Source organism: Electrophorus electricus, chromosome 2 (genome assembly GCF_041902795.1).
Source record: "Electrophorus electricus isolate QZ-2024a chromosome 2, ASM4190279v1, whole genome shotgun sequence".
NCBI lineage: Eukaryota > Metazoa > Chordata > Actinopteri > Gymnotiformes > Gymnotidae > Electrophorus > Electrophorus electricus.
The window spans coordinates 35650081-35662419 of record NC_137498.1 but is presented as its reverse complement, the minus strand read 5'-3'; the positions used below and the strand labels follow the sequence as shown (position 1 = coordinate 35662419).

Genomic DNA, 12339 nt, shown 5'->3' with positions numbered 1-12339 from the left:
GTGCTGAGTTATAACACACCCTTTCATTCTTATTTTTTTGTGTTCATCTAAACAAAAATATGTCAAACAGAATGAAAAAAAAAACATTCAAATATATTATTGTGAATAAATGTGGCATTGACATAGACTGAATAAACATAACAAACCTTAACAGACTCTTTTTGTTTACATGAAAATAAATCTGTGTTTAGATAACATCCTGCCAACTTACTTAACAAGTCCAACTTACTCTGGTTTTCTTTTACTGTGCATAACAATAAACAGCTTTGCCAGTAGTCAATGATTAAATATGAATAAATCCAGTGAGCAGTTCTTCTGCTTATAGAGATCATTCACTAAAACCTGACCTGGGGGCAGATTGACTGAGCCCTTTCAAAGCCACAGGGGGAGTGTGATGAGGAGTGCTGCCTAGTATCATGGCTGCTTCTCCACGCTGATGTTATTCACTCTGCATACTTGGCTGTGCCGTGTGTCCACGTGCACACTCACACACAAGCACATGTGCGCAAACATGCACAGCACCCCACCATCACCACTACCCCCACGAGCTGATGCCCACCCACTCCTCTCGTCAAAAAGCTTAAGGAGGCTGGCTTCTGAATGAATCTGTTCAACATCTTTCAGTTCAAATGAGGAGCTACATTAAACATGCCGAGGGGCATGTGGGATGGGCCAAAATTGCCCCTCTGGAGGGATGGGCGGATGCGATGGGGCAGCTTGAGAAGGTCCAGATCAGCGCGCCGTAGCCTGTTCCAAAAACACAAGAGCCCTCGCTGAAACCTGCAACCAGAGAGGAGGTAGAGCACCCCTCCGTAGGTCCACTAAATGAACCCAGATGCTACCTAAAGACACTGAGCACAGGCACAGCGAGGAGAGCAAGAAACCCTCCTGGCTATGCTGTTCCCTCTGTCTGTGTGTCTGCCCCTCAAATTCCTGCTCATTCTCTTAATTGCTGATCACAGGGGCCGCTCAGCAGCATTGTGGGAAATGACCAAACACTCGTCTTTGAACAAAACGACCAGCAAATCTTTAAGTCTTTTCCTTTTCCCCTTCCTGAAGATATACCGCAGTGGAAACAGATCCACAAATCCCACGGTGGAGGAATGGGAGCACTTCACATTAATTCGTAAACTATTAGAAGTCATAGATGATTACAGTTATACATTTCCCTTTCCATTAGACTGAGTAATTTGTGAAGCAAGTCTGGTAGCATTTAACTATACAACATCACCGAAATTGATGGCTATGTACCAACTTAAGATCCATTAGCCTTTATTTGTAGTTTTTTAGTTTTAATTTTACATTCAGTTATTTTATTTTGTACTCAATTAAATTTCTTTGCTTTGTGTTGCTTTGCTTTGTATACTTTTGTAATTTCCACATTTAAAAAAATATTAAATTTCTATTTCTGTTACAGAACAAACAAACAGCAAACAAATAATATTACCAAAGAAATGTTCCTTGTCTGAAATGTTCAGTGCTCTCTTCAGATACTACAGCATATGATCAAAAGGTTTTTGCACAGAGCTAGAGCAACACATTATCAACTAAACTAACTTTGTCCATTACTCTTGGCATGTATTTCATCACATGGATTAGCTTTTCACATATGGCAAATAAAGACTGCAATGTTTGATAAATATTGATATCAGAAAATATGAATCAGTTATGGTTTGAATCATCTGAACCATATGTCATATGTTTCTTTTGGTAATCAAAAGGCATGTAAGCACAACGCAGTGATTTGGTGATTCTGAGCTTTTTTTTCTGCTACCAAGCAGTGTTCCTCAGTAGGGAACGCTTCAGTAACTTGTGTCACTTTTCATTCTGACAGCTGGGATGATGCCAGCCAGACACACCATCCTGAAATACACACCAGGCCTTTGTTTGCTTATGTATTTCTTTAATTCCTCACTCCCAAGACAGAAAATGTGCACTTTCCATCCCATTTAGGAAGGCATTGCCTGCTTTGACTCATTTCAAGGGAGCTTGCCACTCAAAAGACACATGGTTAAATTAAGGATGAAATTTCCCCAAAACAGAAAGAAAGGGCTTGTCAGTCCATACTTTCAGAATGAAGTTGATTAATCTGATATTTTCGTTTTCACATGTTAGTACTGTGAGTGAGAAAGTACAGCATGGATCGGTTACTTCTCGTTAATGAAACATTTCCAGTTTAACTATTAAACAATGTGTGTTGCAGAAAGAAATCATAAACAAGAATATACTATCATAACTACTTCAAAGGTAATAATATCAAAGCCTTAAGCAGTGTTAAGCACCTGCGTGCATGTGAGTATAAGGACATATGTTCATGTGTTTCTTTGTGGGGGTGTGTGTGAGGCCCACGTGTCTGAACAGTTTGCTGGATTTGAATCCTGCCTCAGGCAGAGATTCAGAACATTGTTGTTGTCTTGTTAGCAGACAGCCACTCACACATGATTAATTGTTTCCTCATTGAGCTCATACTATTCTCTGTGCCTGTGTTGGGCCTCCCAGGATCTCAGACCCCAAAGCCAAATTGTTCCAGAGGATCCCTCTGTTCTCCAGACCCACATTTAATTTGCCCATGCACACTTCCCACATGTAGGAGACTACTAATACATTTCACCATATTTCACAGACCTGTTTATGTGATAACATACAACAGCAGAAACCTCAGAAGCAAATATTCTGCTAATTAAACACTGTTGGTCAAACTGTGGTGCAGGAGGGGAAGTAGGGAGCACTGCATGTGTCCTAGAAAGACCTGCCACTGCTGCTCAGGGCACTACAGTAGGAATTGTTCAGGGAGAAGACACATCTGAAAGGTCAGCTACAGTCTACCTTACAGTTCTTGTGTAAATGGGAGTGTATGAGCATGCAAGATGATTAATTAATTACAATTATCAGAGCACTGTTAATTCAATAGTAGGGATACCATCAAGAGGGTTTAATTGCTCCACCAAGCTTTGATGTGCTTAAATTGTTCTGTTATTTTTTGTTCTTGACTGTCCAGAGCTATTATGTACAGTGGAAAGCATGCGTAAATTATTACTGGGGGAAATGGAGGAAGAAAAAAAATGTAATTCATTCATTCATTCATTCATTAAAAACACATGCTTGGGGATGGTGGTGAAACACAGCAGGGAGCTTGCTGAGGATGTTAAATAAATAAGCAAAGATTCCCTTCCTACAAAGTTCATTCAAGCCAATGACCATGCTTAGTGTAATGATAGTATAAGATCAGGACTATTGAGCCAGTGGCTTTGTAGCATCTAATTATATCAAAATAGCCAGGTGTTATTCCATATCTTAACACCTGCATTCACATACGTTATAATTTAAAAATTTTGTACTAAAATGTTGTTAAGTGACCATTAGCCATCATGGCACATGCTGGTATAATGCCACTGTTTAATTTCTCTGGCTAATTATCAGCTCCTGGCATTTGCAGTAACATTATCATAAATGCTGTTAAACACTATTAATGGTTTGACATATAGTACAAGGGTTTAATGTGATCTTTGCTGAAAGTCTGAACAGGTAGCCTGATTCATAACAGTAATGTTGTTAACAAAGGACCTATAGTTTCAAATCAAAAAAACAAATCAAACCAACCAAATGCAACAATATTACACAGCAAACTTTCCCAGAAAAGAAATTGCTCAGTCAATAGAATATTTCAGTCAGTAAAATTGGTGTCTGTGAAAAATGAACCTTGCTACATTCCTTTATTTGAGCCTAGATTCTTGCCCTCGATAACTTCAACCATATTTCTTTCCACTTAACCTTTCTGAAGATTGTTCCCATACTGTATATCAAAGTGTCATTCTTGCTGAAATCATCAAGCCTTTATGCATTACAATTTTTAGATATTTTGTTCCTGTATTGAAGAAGTGAATTTCCCAAACTGCGCAAAAACTGCCACAAAAACAGAAACCTTAACACCACATGACATCAGTCCAAAGATTTGGTTTTAACAGGGACTCCAGCAGTCACTGATTCCATTACCATGAAACAAACCGATCGTGTTGTTTCTTCGATGGAACGTGTCACGTCTCTACAAATGTCAATCATCTGTAAACGATGGAGAAATGGGTTGCAGATCCAACAGTTATTTGACGGTACCATTCCAGAGTGCCATGATAGAGAACTCCCTTCAGAGAAAGGTTACACTATATGTGCTTGGCAGAGAAAACCAAATGAAAAAGCAGAAGTGGCAGATAGGAATTATCCTTTGTTCAAACCCAGCCCATAGTGCAGTGAGGGAAAGCGAAAGAGGTTAGCACCCAGTCCATAGTGATAAGGGAAGAAGATTAGTACTTGGTCCATAGTGCAGTGAGGAAAAGGGAAAGAGGTTAGCACATAGTTCCCCCATAAGGGACCTTGATGGGGAACCCTCATCTGTGTCTTCAGGAGTTATTTTCATCCCTCAATAAACAGGCCAACCATTGTCACATGGAGGGCTCTCATTATTATTTTTAAAGTAATTACTCCTTATTATCTGTGTTTACTTTGGTGAGGGCGACTGCAGGTGTGGACAGGAGGCTGTGGGTGGTAGTGACGGACCGTGCTGGTGCACAGTTGCCCTCGTGTGTCTTTTTTTTTTTTTTTACTCAAGGTTGGGCATTGTAGCTGTGCTCTGCCACTAATTTCAGACCCACAAAAGAAAATGTGCAATTAGGCCTATTATTGCAGCAGCTGCACAGGCCCAGCGCGACAGCCCCCTGTCTTTTCTTGGCTCATGGAGGAACAGCTCTCTGAGGTTGTGTGCAACCCAGCACAACAGTGATGTTCATAGGTGTCTGAGAGAAATGCCACAAAATAAACATCAAAATTAATAATTAGTGGAAAATAGGACAAATAGCTTTTAACGTAGAATGAATGATGAACTTAAAAAAATTAATTCTTAGGTTGTTAAACAATGACAGTGACCATTTGCAAGTACTGATTCTTACTCAAGGTGAGGTGAACAGGCAAGGTCTATGTTTAAAAACACCCATTGCATAATCATGTTATAAATGTAAAAAGTGAAACAGTTAAACAAACATAAACATTTCACCACTGACTTTTTCATCTGCAGACTGACCCATTGACAGGATTTCCAAAGACCCACGTACATAAGCAGTCAGAAAAGACAGAAAGAACAATATTGGGAAAATACCAAATACGTCTATGGCATATGTTCGCAAGCACATCACTGTTTATGGAGAAACCAAATATGACCACCTTCATTCACATAAAGACCAATCTTATGCCTTTGGCATGAACAAAACAGCCTTGAAATCTCCAATGTTACTCACACTTAGTGATTTTCACACCTCACTGACTTTCCAACAATTAAAATAATGATTCAGCGCAGAGCACTTATTTTCAAGGGTATAGGTGGATTTGCATGTCATGAGTATGCCTGACTGTACATGCGCATACGCTACAGCTCCTCTGTGTCCCCTTGTTAAATTTTAAAAAGATGCAGGTGTTATTGATTTACTATCAGTTCATTTAATTTTAATTGTATTTCACTTGAGCTTTCAAAAAAATCCAGAAAGGAGAGTATGTTTAGAGCTTGTTATACGTCATGTGACATAAAAAAAAAAAAATTAAACAAACAAGAGCACGTAGCGTGTAACACGTATTCCCAAAAATACTTTTTCAGGGGAAAAAGGTTTATCTGCAACAGCTTCCTTTAAAAAAAAAGAAAAAAAAAAGAAAACCTCCTTCTATACATGCTTACATGTACTATTTAGAATTTCAGTGGACAACAAAAAAAAGAAAAGAAAAAAGAAGATAAAACAGATGGAGGGAGGCAGCAGTGGGGAGGAACAGAAGGAAGCTCTCCTGCAGTAGTAGATGTCTTACTGGCATCGATTTCAGCTCATTATGGCTCTGGGACTGAGAACCACAAATCCAGAGAAATCATTTTGCTGGGGGAGTGTGGCTGGGCAAATTGGCCTCCGGTTCTGTGCGGGAGCCCCCACTGTGAGGAGCGGAAGAGCAGGGCCTGGTCGGGAGTAGGCAGGCCCAGGCAGAAGTGGCTGGGCCCCCATGCTGTGGCCACCTCCCAGCCTCTGACAAACACTGCACTGGATAATCTCCCTGCAGTGGCTGTGCCAAACCCCATGGGCTGAGGGAGAAGTCACAGCGAGCAACAGAGGAGTCGCACTGGAGCTCTCGCACTCTCTCACACCCTCCCTAACTGGGTGGGGATGAATCTTTCAACATCTTTCTCAAACACACGTCCAAATAGACAATGCCCAGAAAGTGTTTTCACCTGTAGTTTAAAATGTCATAGTATTAGTCCAATTTAGTTTACTTACCTTTGTTACAGAAGGACTCTATTAAGATCAGTGGCAGAGGTAGGCACATTAATCTGACACAAAAAAACAACCAAACAAAAACCACAACCACCACAACATACTCACAGTTCTAGTATTCAGTAAACTAACATATGGCTAAAAGGACAGTTTTTGGTCATGTATCTACCAGTATATCAGTTAGATGTGATGTGATCTCTGCTTATTCTTTATGCCAAATGCACCTGGGCATTGCATTGCAAATTTCAAGTTGTACAACAGATCATCCAGGGGAGCAGAAAGACCGATGACTTACTTAAATGTCCCATCTGTTACAATATAAAGTATACAAGCATCCATACCAAATATAGTTCTTTAGCTAAGTGACACAAATTTTCATGCTGTACTTGACTGTGTTTCATTTGCATTTGTAATAAGATCACCAGCCCCTGTGATGGATAGGTATCTCAATAGGTTGTCCTGTTAATATGCATGTAGAGAATTGCTGTGGGAGTTGTACAAGGCACAAAGCTTTGAGTTTGTCCAAACAAAGGTGTACTCTCCACATGCTAATACTAAAGTTTGTGTTAGTGTTTTTAAAAATGCCATTACATTTTAAAAAATTTAGTTAAACTAGCCATTTTTCAGTCTGACCATGTTAAGTGCTGCTTGGAAATATTGTTGAAAAAAGTGTCAATAACAAGCAACATCAGAAACAAAAAATAATTTTATTCAAATGCTAACATATCAGTGAAATATATACCTTTGGCTGGAAATTCCTCAAATCCATCCTCCTTGAACAACCTCGAATCCACATCTATTCTTCTCTTATATGACAATTTTTAGTATAGACTTCAGTAGCTACCTATGATTGTACCAGGCTTCTTCTGAACATGTTCAGAAGGCGCAACTGGTTTAGACTACAAAATTCATGGGACTGACATCTTGGGTAGTGGTTGAAAGTAATTAAGTCATTATTTCAATCCACCACTGTTAAATAAAAAATGTTAAAAAATCAACACACACCCGTGCATAATTTTTTAAGTGCCTGACAACTTCAGTGAGGGGATGAAGACACAAAAATGGGCAATACATTAAGTAACCAATTTGAGACCCCTACCAGTATAAGGTATACATAACAATAGAAACTACCTTTGAGAAATAACCTTCCTTAATGGCTGTTAGCAAAGTTATTAAAAGCACAAAGCTGAGAAACGTTTTGCAAGTACACTTCATCTTTCAGTTCATGAATTGCACTAAATGCCTATTTTAAGACGAAGTTAATTTAGCCAGAAACAAACAATAAAACCATTTTGAATTTAAAACTTGAATTTACAGGTGCTTTTGAAATATATGCTGACCTGCTGAAAGAAGCAAATCAGAAGAATCAAACTAAAACAGGAAAAGTAAAGAAGTGTTTTAATACAACAACTATTAACATTCAATCTGTTGGATGAGAGAACAAGGTAAAAAAAAAAAAAAAGACAATACTTCCATTCCATTTCTCACACTGTTCTAACAAACATCAGGATTCCAGACTTCTTACATAAGAAATAAGATAAACCACATTTGTAAATTGACATATTGTACGAACATTGTACAAATGTGTGAAAACCTTCAGATGAAAGTCTATGAAGTCTCCATCTTGTATCCGTGCTTTTCAAGTTCAGCTCTGCCAAAAGAAAGAAAATTGGGGGAGGGGTCAAAAGATTATTTATAGAACACAACACCAACATTAAAAGTACAAAAATGCATTTGAAAATGTATCGAATTTAAAAGAAAAAAGAAAACATCACCTTTACTGTCATTTCTATGGTACAGTATGCACATTAATCCAGTTTTGTTCTAACTGAAAGCAAACTGTTCTAATCCCATTGTAATTCATTGCCATCCTTACATGTCATGTTTCCTATTGATTTTTCTCTTATTTTCCCTCAAAAATTTGGGTAAAACTGCTGTTTTTCAGATACCAATGTAACAAAATGCAAGTTACCTGTGCTTCTTTAGCTAAACAGCCATTTCACTTGTGGAAAAACTTGCACACAAAACAACTCAGCAAGTCTAGTTTCACAGACTGCCATCCACTGCCCATTTTTTTGCAGAAGTGATATCTGAAACATTTGGAACTCTCCAAAAGAAGCAAGTAGTTGGAGTGGCCTTCTGTGTTTTACTGCTGAGAAAAAATTCCTTGGTTCCTAGAGGCCTGCTATCTTTTGCTGGCTGCACTGAGTGCCAAATTATTAGTCTACTTTGTACTTTTCCTTTGTTAGTTATAACCACAGACAACAAGAAATGTTAAGATTTAGTCCTTTGGATCTTTTGTTTTTCTGTATTTCAGTAATGGGTAGTGCTATCCTTGAGAATTCAGATAATTATAATGTAGGTTTTCCTGAAGTAAGACTGCCACATATGTGAAATCTCTTGTATTATTAAAATGTGACTGGAAAAACCAGTTAGCTAATAAATGCTTGCTCACTTGTTTATGGTAGCTCATGAACATCGAAGTCTTGAGCAGCAAAAATTGATTTTGGGGGCAAGACATAATACTGTAATAGTAATTACAGTAATTCTTAACACCATTAACATTGTCACAAATATCCCAACACAACAAGAAAGGATATTACAACCTAAACTGCAAAGTACACAGTCTAAACTGCAAACAAACGTATTCAGTTCAGAATGTAATCCAAACATAACTGCTTACCTACATATGTGATTAATGGGAGCAATTAACAATCACTCTTCACAGACAACAAGATGTTTACTGGTGTCCTTACTGCTAACCACAATGTGAGTACTGCCTACATAAGAAGACAGCTAGCTAGCTAATAAATATCTATAGTACTTCCCAATCCATATACAGTTTTAAAGTTTGACATAAGTCTAGACATAGCCACATCTGTACAGCATCCAGCAATACCGCCAATATTCCCCAGTAAACAAACTGCCACTTTTAAGGATTGACAGAATCTGTACATATTCTCTATTTCATTAAAAGAAATATTTTTTAAAAAGTACTCTACAATGGCAGCATTTTCTGTCAGTTGGTTAGGTAGTGTAGGTATCAGTCTAAAAATACATGCAGCTTGTTTCAAAATCTTGGATGTACACTAACATTTGCAGTCACTAAACTTCGCTATTGCAGAGAATACTCAATTCTCAGTCATATCAAGAGTCGGCAAACACTGCAAAAAGCAAAGGAATGATTTTTACTAAATATGTATGCAAAAGAAGTTTATATTTTAAAATGTTTAACACATTGATATGGCATAATGCATAGGCATTACAATGCCAATATGTGGCTGGACAAAGCAAATAAAACTCAAAAGAGGGGCTTGCTAGAGGAAGGCAAGTACCTCAGTTGGTTGGAAAAGTCATCTTCTACGTTGTCATCGTCCCAGTTATCTTCCCACACATGAGCATCCTCATCTTCGTCCAGACCTGTCCAGTCTGAGAATCACACAACACAAACATCTCAGTTGGGAAATATTGAAACCTGACAAACTGTCGTTTTCAAAATAATGTGTATATTCGAAAGCTAACTAGCTACATCACAGAATTAGATATACTCTACGAACAAAGCTAGCTGGTTAGCTACTAGTTTAGCGTCTTTGTACATGTCTGTCTAGCTAGGACATAATTAGCTAATGTTGCGTGGGTAGCCACGTATGGAAGCTAGGCTAGCTAGCTAGCTAAGTCGATAGTTAGCCAACATTGGCTAACTGGTTACACATGGACCAGTTGGGTACACTTTGGTTACTGAAATGTAGACGATTGTGAAATGTATTTACTAGTGCAGCTAACCCAGTAGAGTACAATCAATTGCTATTGTGTTAGACGCTGTAAAAGATTCGCGTTAATTTAGTTAGATAGCTAGCTAACGAGGACAACACTTTAACATACTAGCTAGCTCGCTAGCTAGTAAATCATCCTCGGTGCAATAGATTAGCTAGCTGAGTCACTCTGTCTGACCATAGAGGAAAATGTATTTAGTGGCAAAGAACAAATGCTAACATGTAAGTGAAATACATATACCTTCGGCTGGAAATTCCTCAAATTCATCGTCTTCCTCCAGCAACCCCAAATCGACGGTTTGTTTCTTATCCGACATTACAACTTGCTCTTTGCTGTGGACTTCAAAGAATCAATGCGAGTTGAGTAGCTAGCTAGCTGTGGTTGAGCCCAGTTTCTTCTGCGCATGTACAGAATGCACAACCGGTTTAGACTACAGAATTCATGAAATTGGTATTCGCTAGCTACCAAGGGCAGAAGTAACTAAATATCTGAGTCAGTAGTTGAAAAGTAATTGAAAAGTCAGTATTCTTATTTTACAGCAGTTTTCGCTTTTTAAATGTGTCATTTGTCTTGTATATGTATTGTAATTTATAGATGCAATAATGTTAAACGATAAAACAATTTTTTTCTTAGCTGCATTGGTAGCCTAGGTACATAATTATGCTTTGCAATTCTCTGTCCAGAAAACATCTTTAGACATCACTGATATGACTGAAATACATTTAATTTAGCTGATCTCGAAGTTTGAATTTCCCAAAATGTAAATGACTGGATGAGTAAAAATGTGTTCTTTAGATTGTGATGGTTTTCAGCATATGTAGAAATGCACGTGGTCAGTTTTATATCCAGTTAGACAACCTGTAAAAACCCTGCAGATGGTTGCAAAGGGTACCTTTTTAAAGCATAATAGCTCAGCATTTATAACCTTCATGAAGCCCCTCTGGAACTAGCAAGCTGAGAATACAGTTGGCACTTAACTTACTCTCTTCTAATTACTTGGTGGACAAGTGGTTTTAAGAAAAACATTAATTTGGCAATGTCTAAATCATTTTAAAGCATTTAGCACTGTTAAGTAGAACAAATATACAAAGAAAAAAGACTTTTTTAGTTTGGTGGTGAAATTTTGCATACTATTACTATTTATTTAAATAAAAAACACCTTGGTGGTTGCATATTTTTCAGTAAAGTAGAAATTCCATTGTGATCCAAGTGGTGTGTTCAAGTAATGAAATGACAGCCACTGGTGGGTAAGCCTGTGTATTGCAGTCTAGATAAATGACAGCATATACACCACAAAACCACATGCACCACAATGAAAATTGCCCTGTGGCTCTCATTTGCTGACAGATGGTGAAAACCTCAACGAAGATCCTACTCACTTATTTTATTCTCGAATTATTTTGTAATCATCTTAAGAACTTACATAAAACATTCAGACTACACTGAAAAAGACAGTGTTGGGGCATTGGTTTAAACAGATGAATGTGTCAAAAACAGCTAAATGAAGCAAGTTTATTCAAGAGAAAGCATGTATATTCATAAGGAACATGCATATGGGAAGCCTTTTTAAAAAAAATAATAAAGCTGGGCAAGATGACTAAACATATTAATTGCATACAGTTGACAAGAGCAGACGAATCCAACATACTCTAAAGGTATAGGCTCGGGAATCTCTCTCAGTGTCTACTGAGCATACCTGAGGCTGCAGTTACACTGTGGCGCCTGGAGTCTCCGGGGGTGGGGAGGGGGGCAGACAGCAGGACTGGCCAGACAGTCTCCCAGCCTTTCTTCACATGTGAGAATGCCTTTCATGAGCCCCCTCCAGGACAGTATTGCTCTGACTCCTCACAGAGGCTCCGACCTAGCCCGGCCAGTCTGGCAGTCTCGCTTCCACGGAGGTTTATCAGGGCAGAGATCACAATTTGGCCTGAGGGGTGCTAGGACGAGCGAGCAGGGTATGAGAGGGTGCAGGGTAGGGGGTGAGGGGCAGTACTCATTTGTGAGACTGAGGGAGGGTAGGTGAGCAGAGCCATCATCGCTTCCAGCTCCCATCTGGCTGATCCCTACCTCAGATTAGTGATAAGGCTCCCTCTCTGCCAGGGAAAGTGACAACACACCAGAACATGGGGCTGTCGACCTGTCCAAGTGCCCTTGATTAGATAATCACTTCTCTCATTCAGCCTTTACAGGAGAATAAGAATCGAGACAGCCCTGCAAAAACAGCATCTACACTCTTCTTTCAAAGTATGTTCATAACAAAGCTTTTGGG

At 38.7% G+C, this 12339-nt stretch overlaps 1 protein-coding gene across 1 annotated transcript; it reads right to left on the bottom strand.

The window, feature by feature from the left end:
- Window positions 1-7677: 7677 nt before the first annotated feature.
- Window positions 7678-10472, bottom strand: sem1 (SEM1 26S proteasome subunit). The gene is made up of 3 exons (XM_027012049.3): window positions 10311-10472; window positions 9632-9725; window positions 7678-7947 (listed from the first exon to the last, which is right to left on the bottom strand). Exons 1-3 carry the CDS (start codon window positions 10384-10386, stop codon window positions 7905-7907), a joined length of 213 nt encoding a protein of 70 aa, XP_026867850.1. The 5' UTR covers window positions 10387-10472; the 3' UTR covers window positions 7678-7904.
- Between the last annotated feature and the right edge of the window lie 1867 nt (window positions 10473-12339).

Bases quoted from the DNA above. Each gene is read 5' to 3' on its own strand.
- sem1 (XM_027012049.3), bottom strand. From the start codon at position 10,386: ATGTCGGATAAGAAACAAACCGTCGATTTGGGGTTGCTGGAGGAAGAC. The intron at 9,726-10,310 runs GTATATGTATTT...TGTGATTCTCAG, and splicing joins TGAGGAATTTCCAGCCGAAG to ACTGGACAGGTCTGGACGAA. The intron at 7,948-9,631 runs GTACTTGCCTTC...TTCTTTTGGCAG, and splicing joins GACTTTTCCAACCAACTGAG to AGCTGAACTTGAAAAGCACG.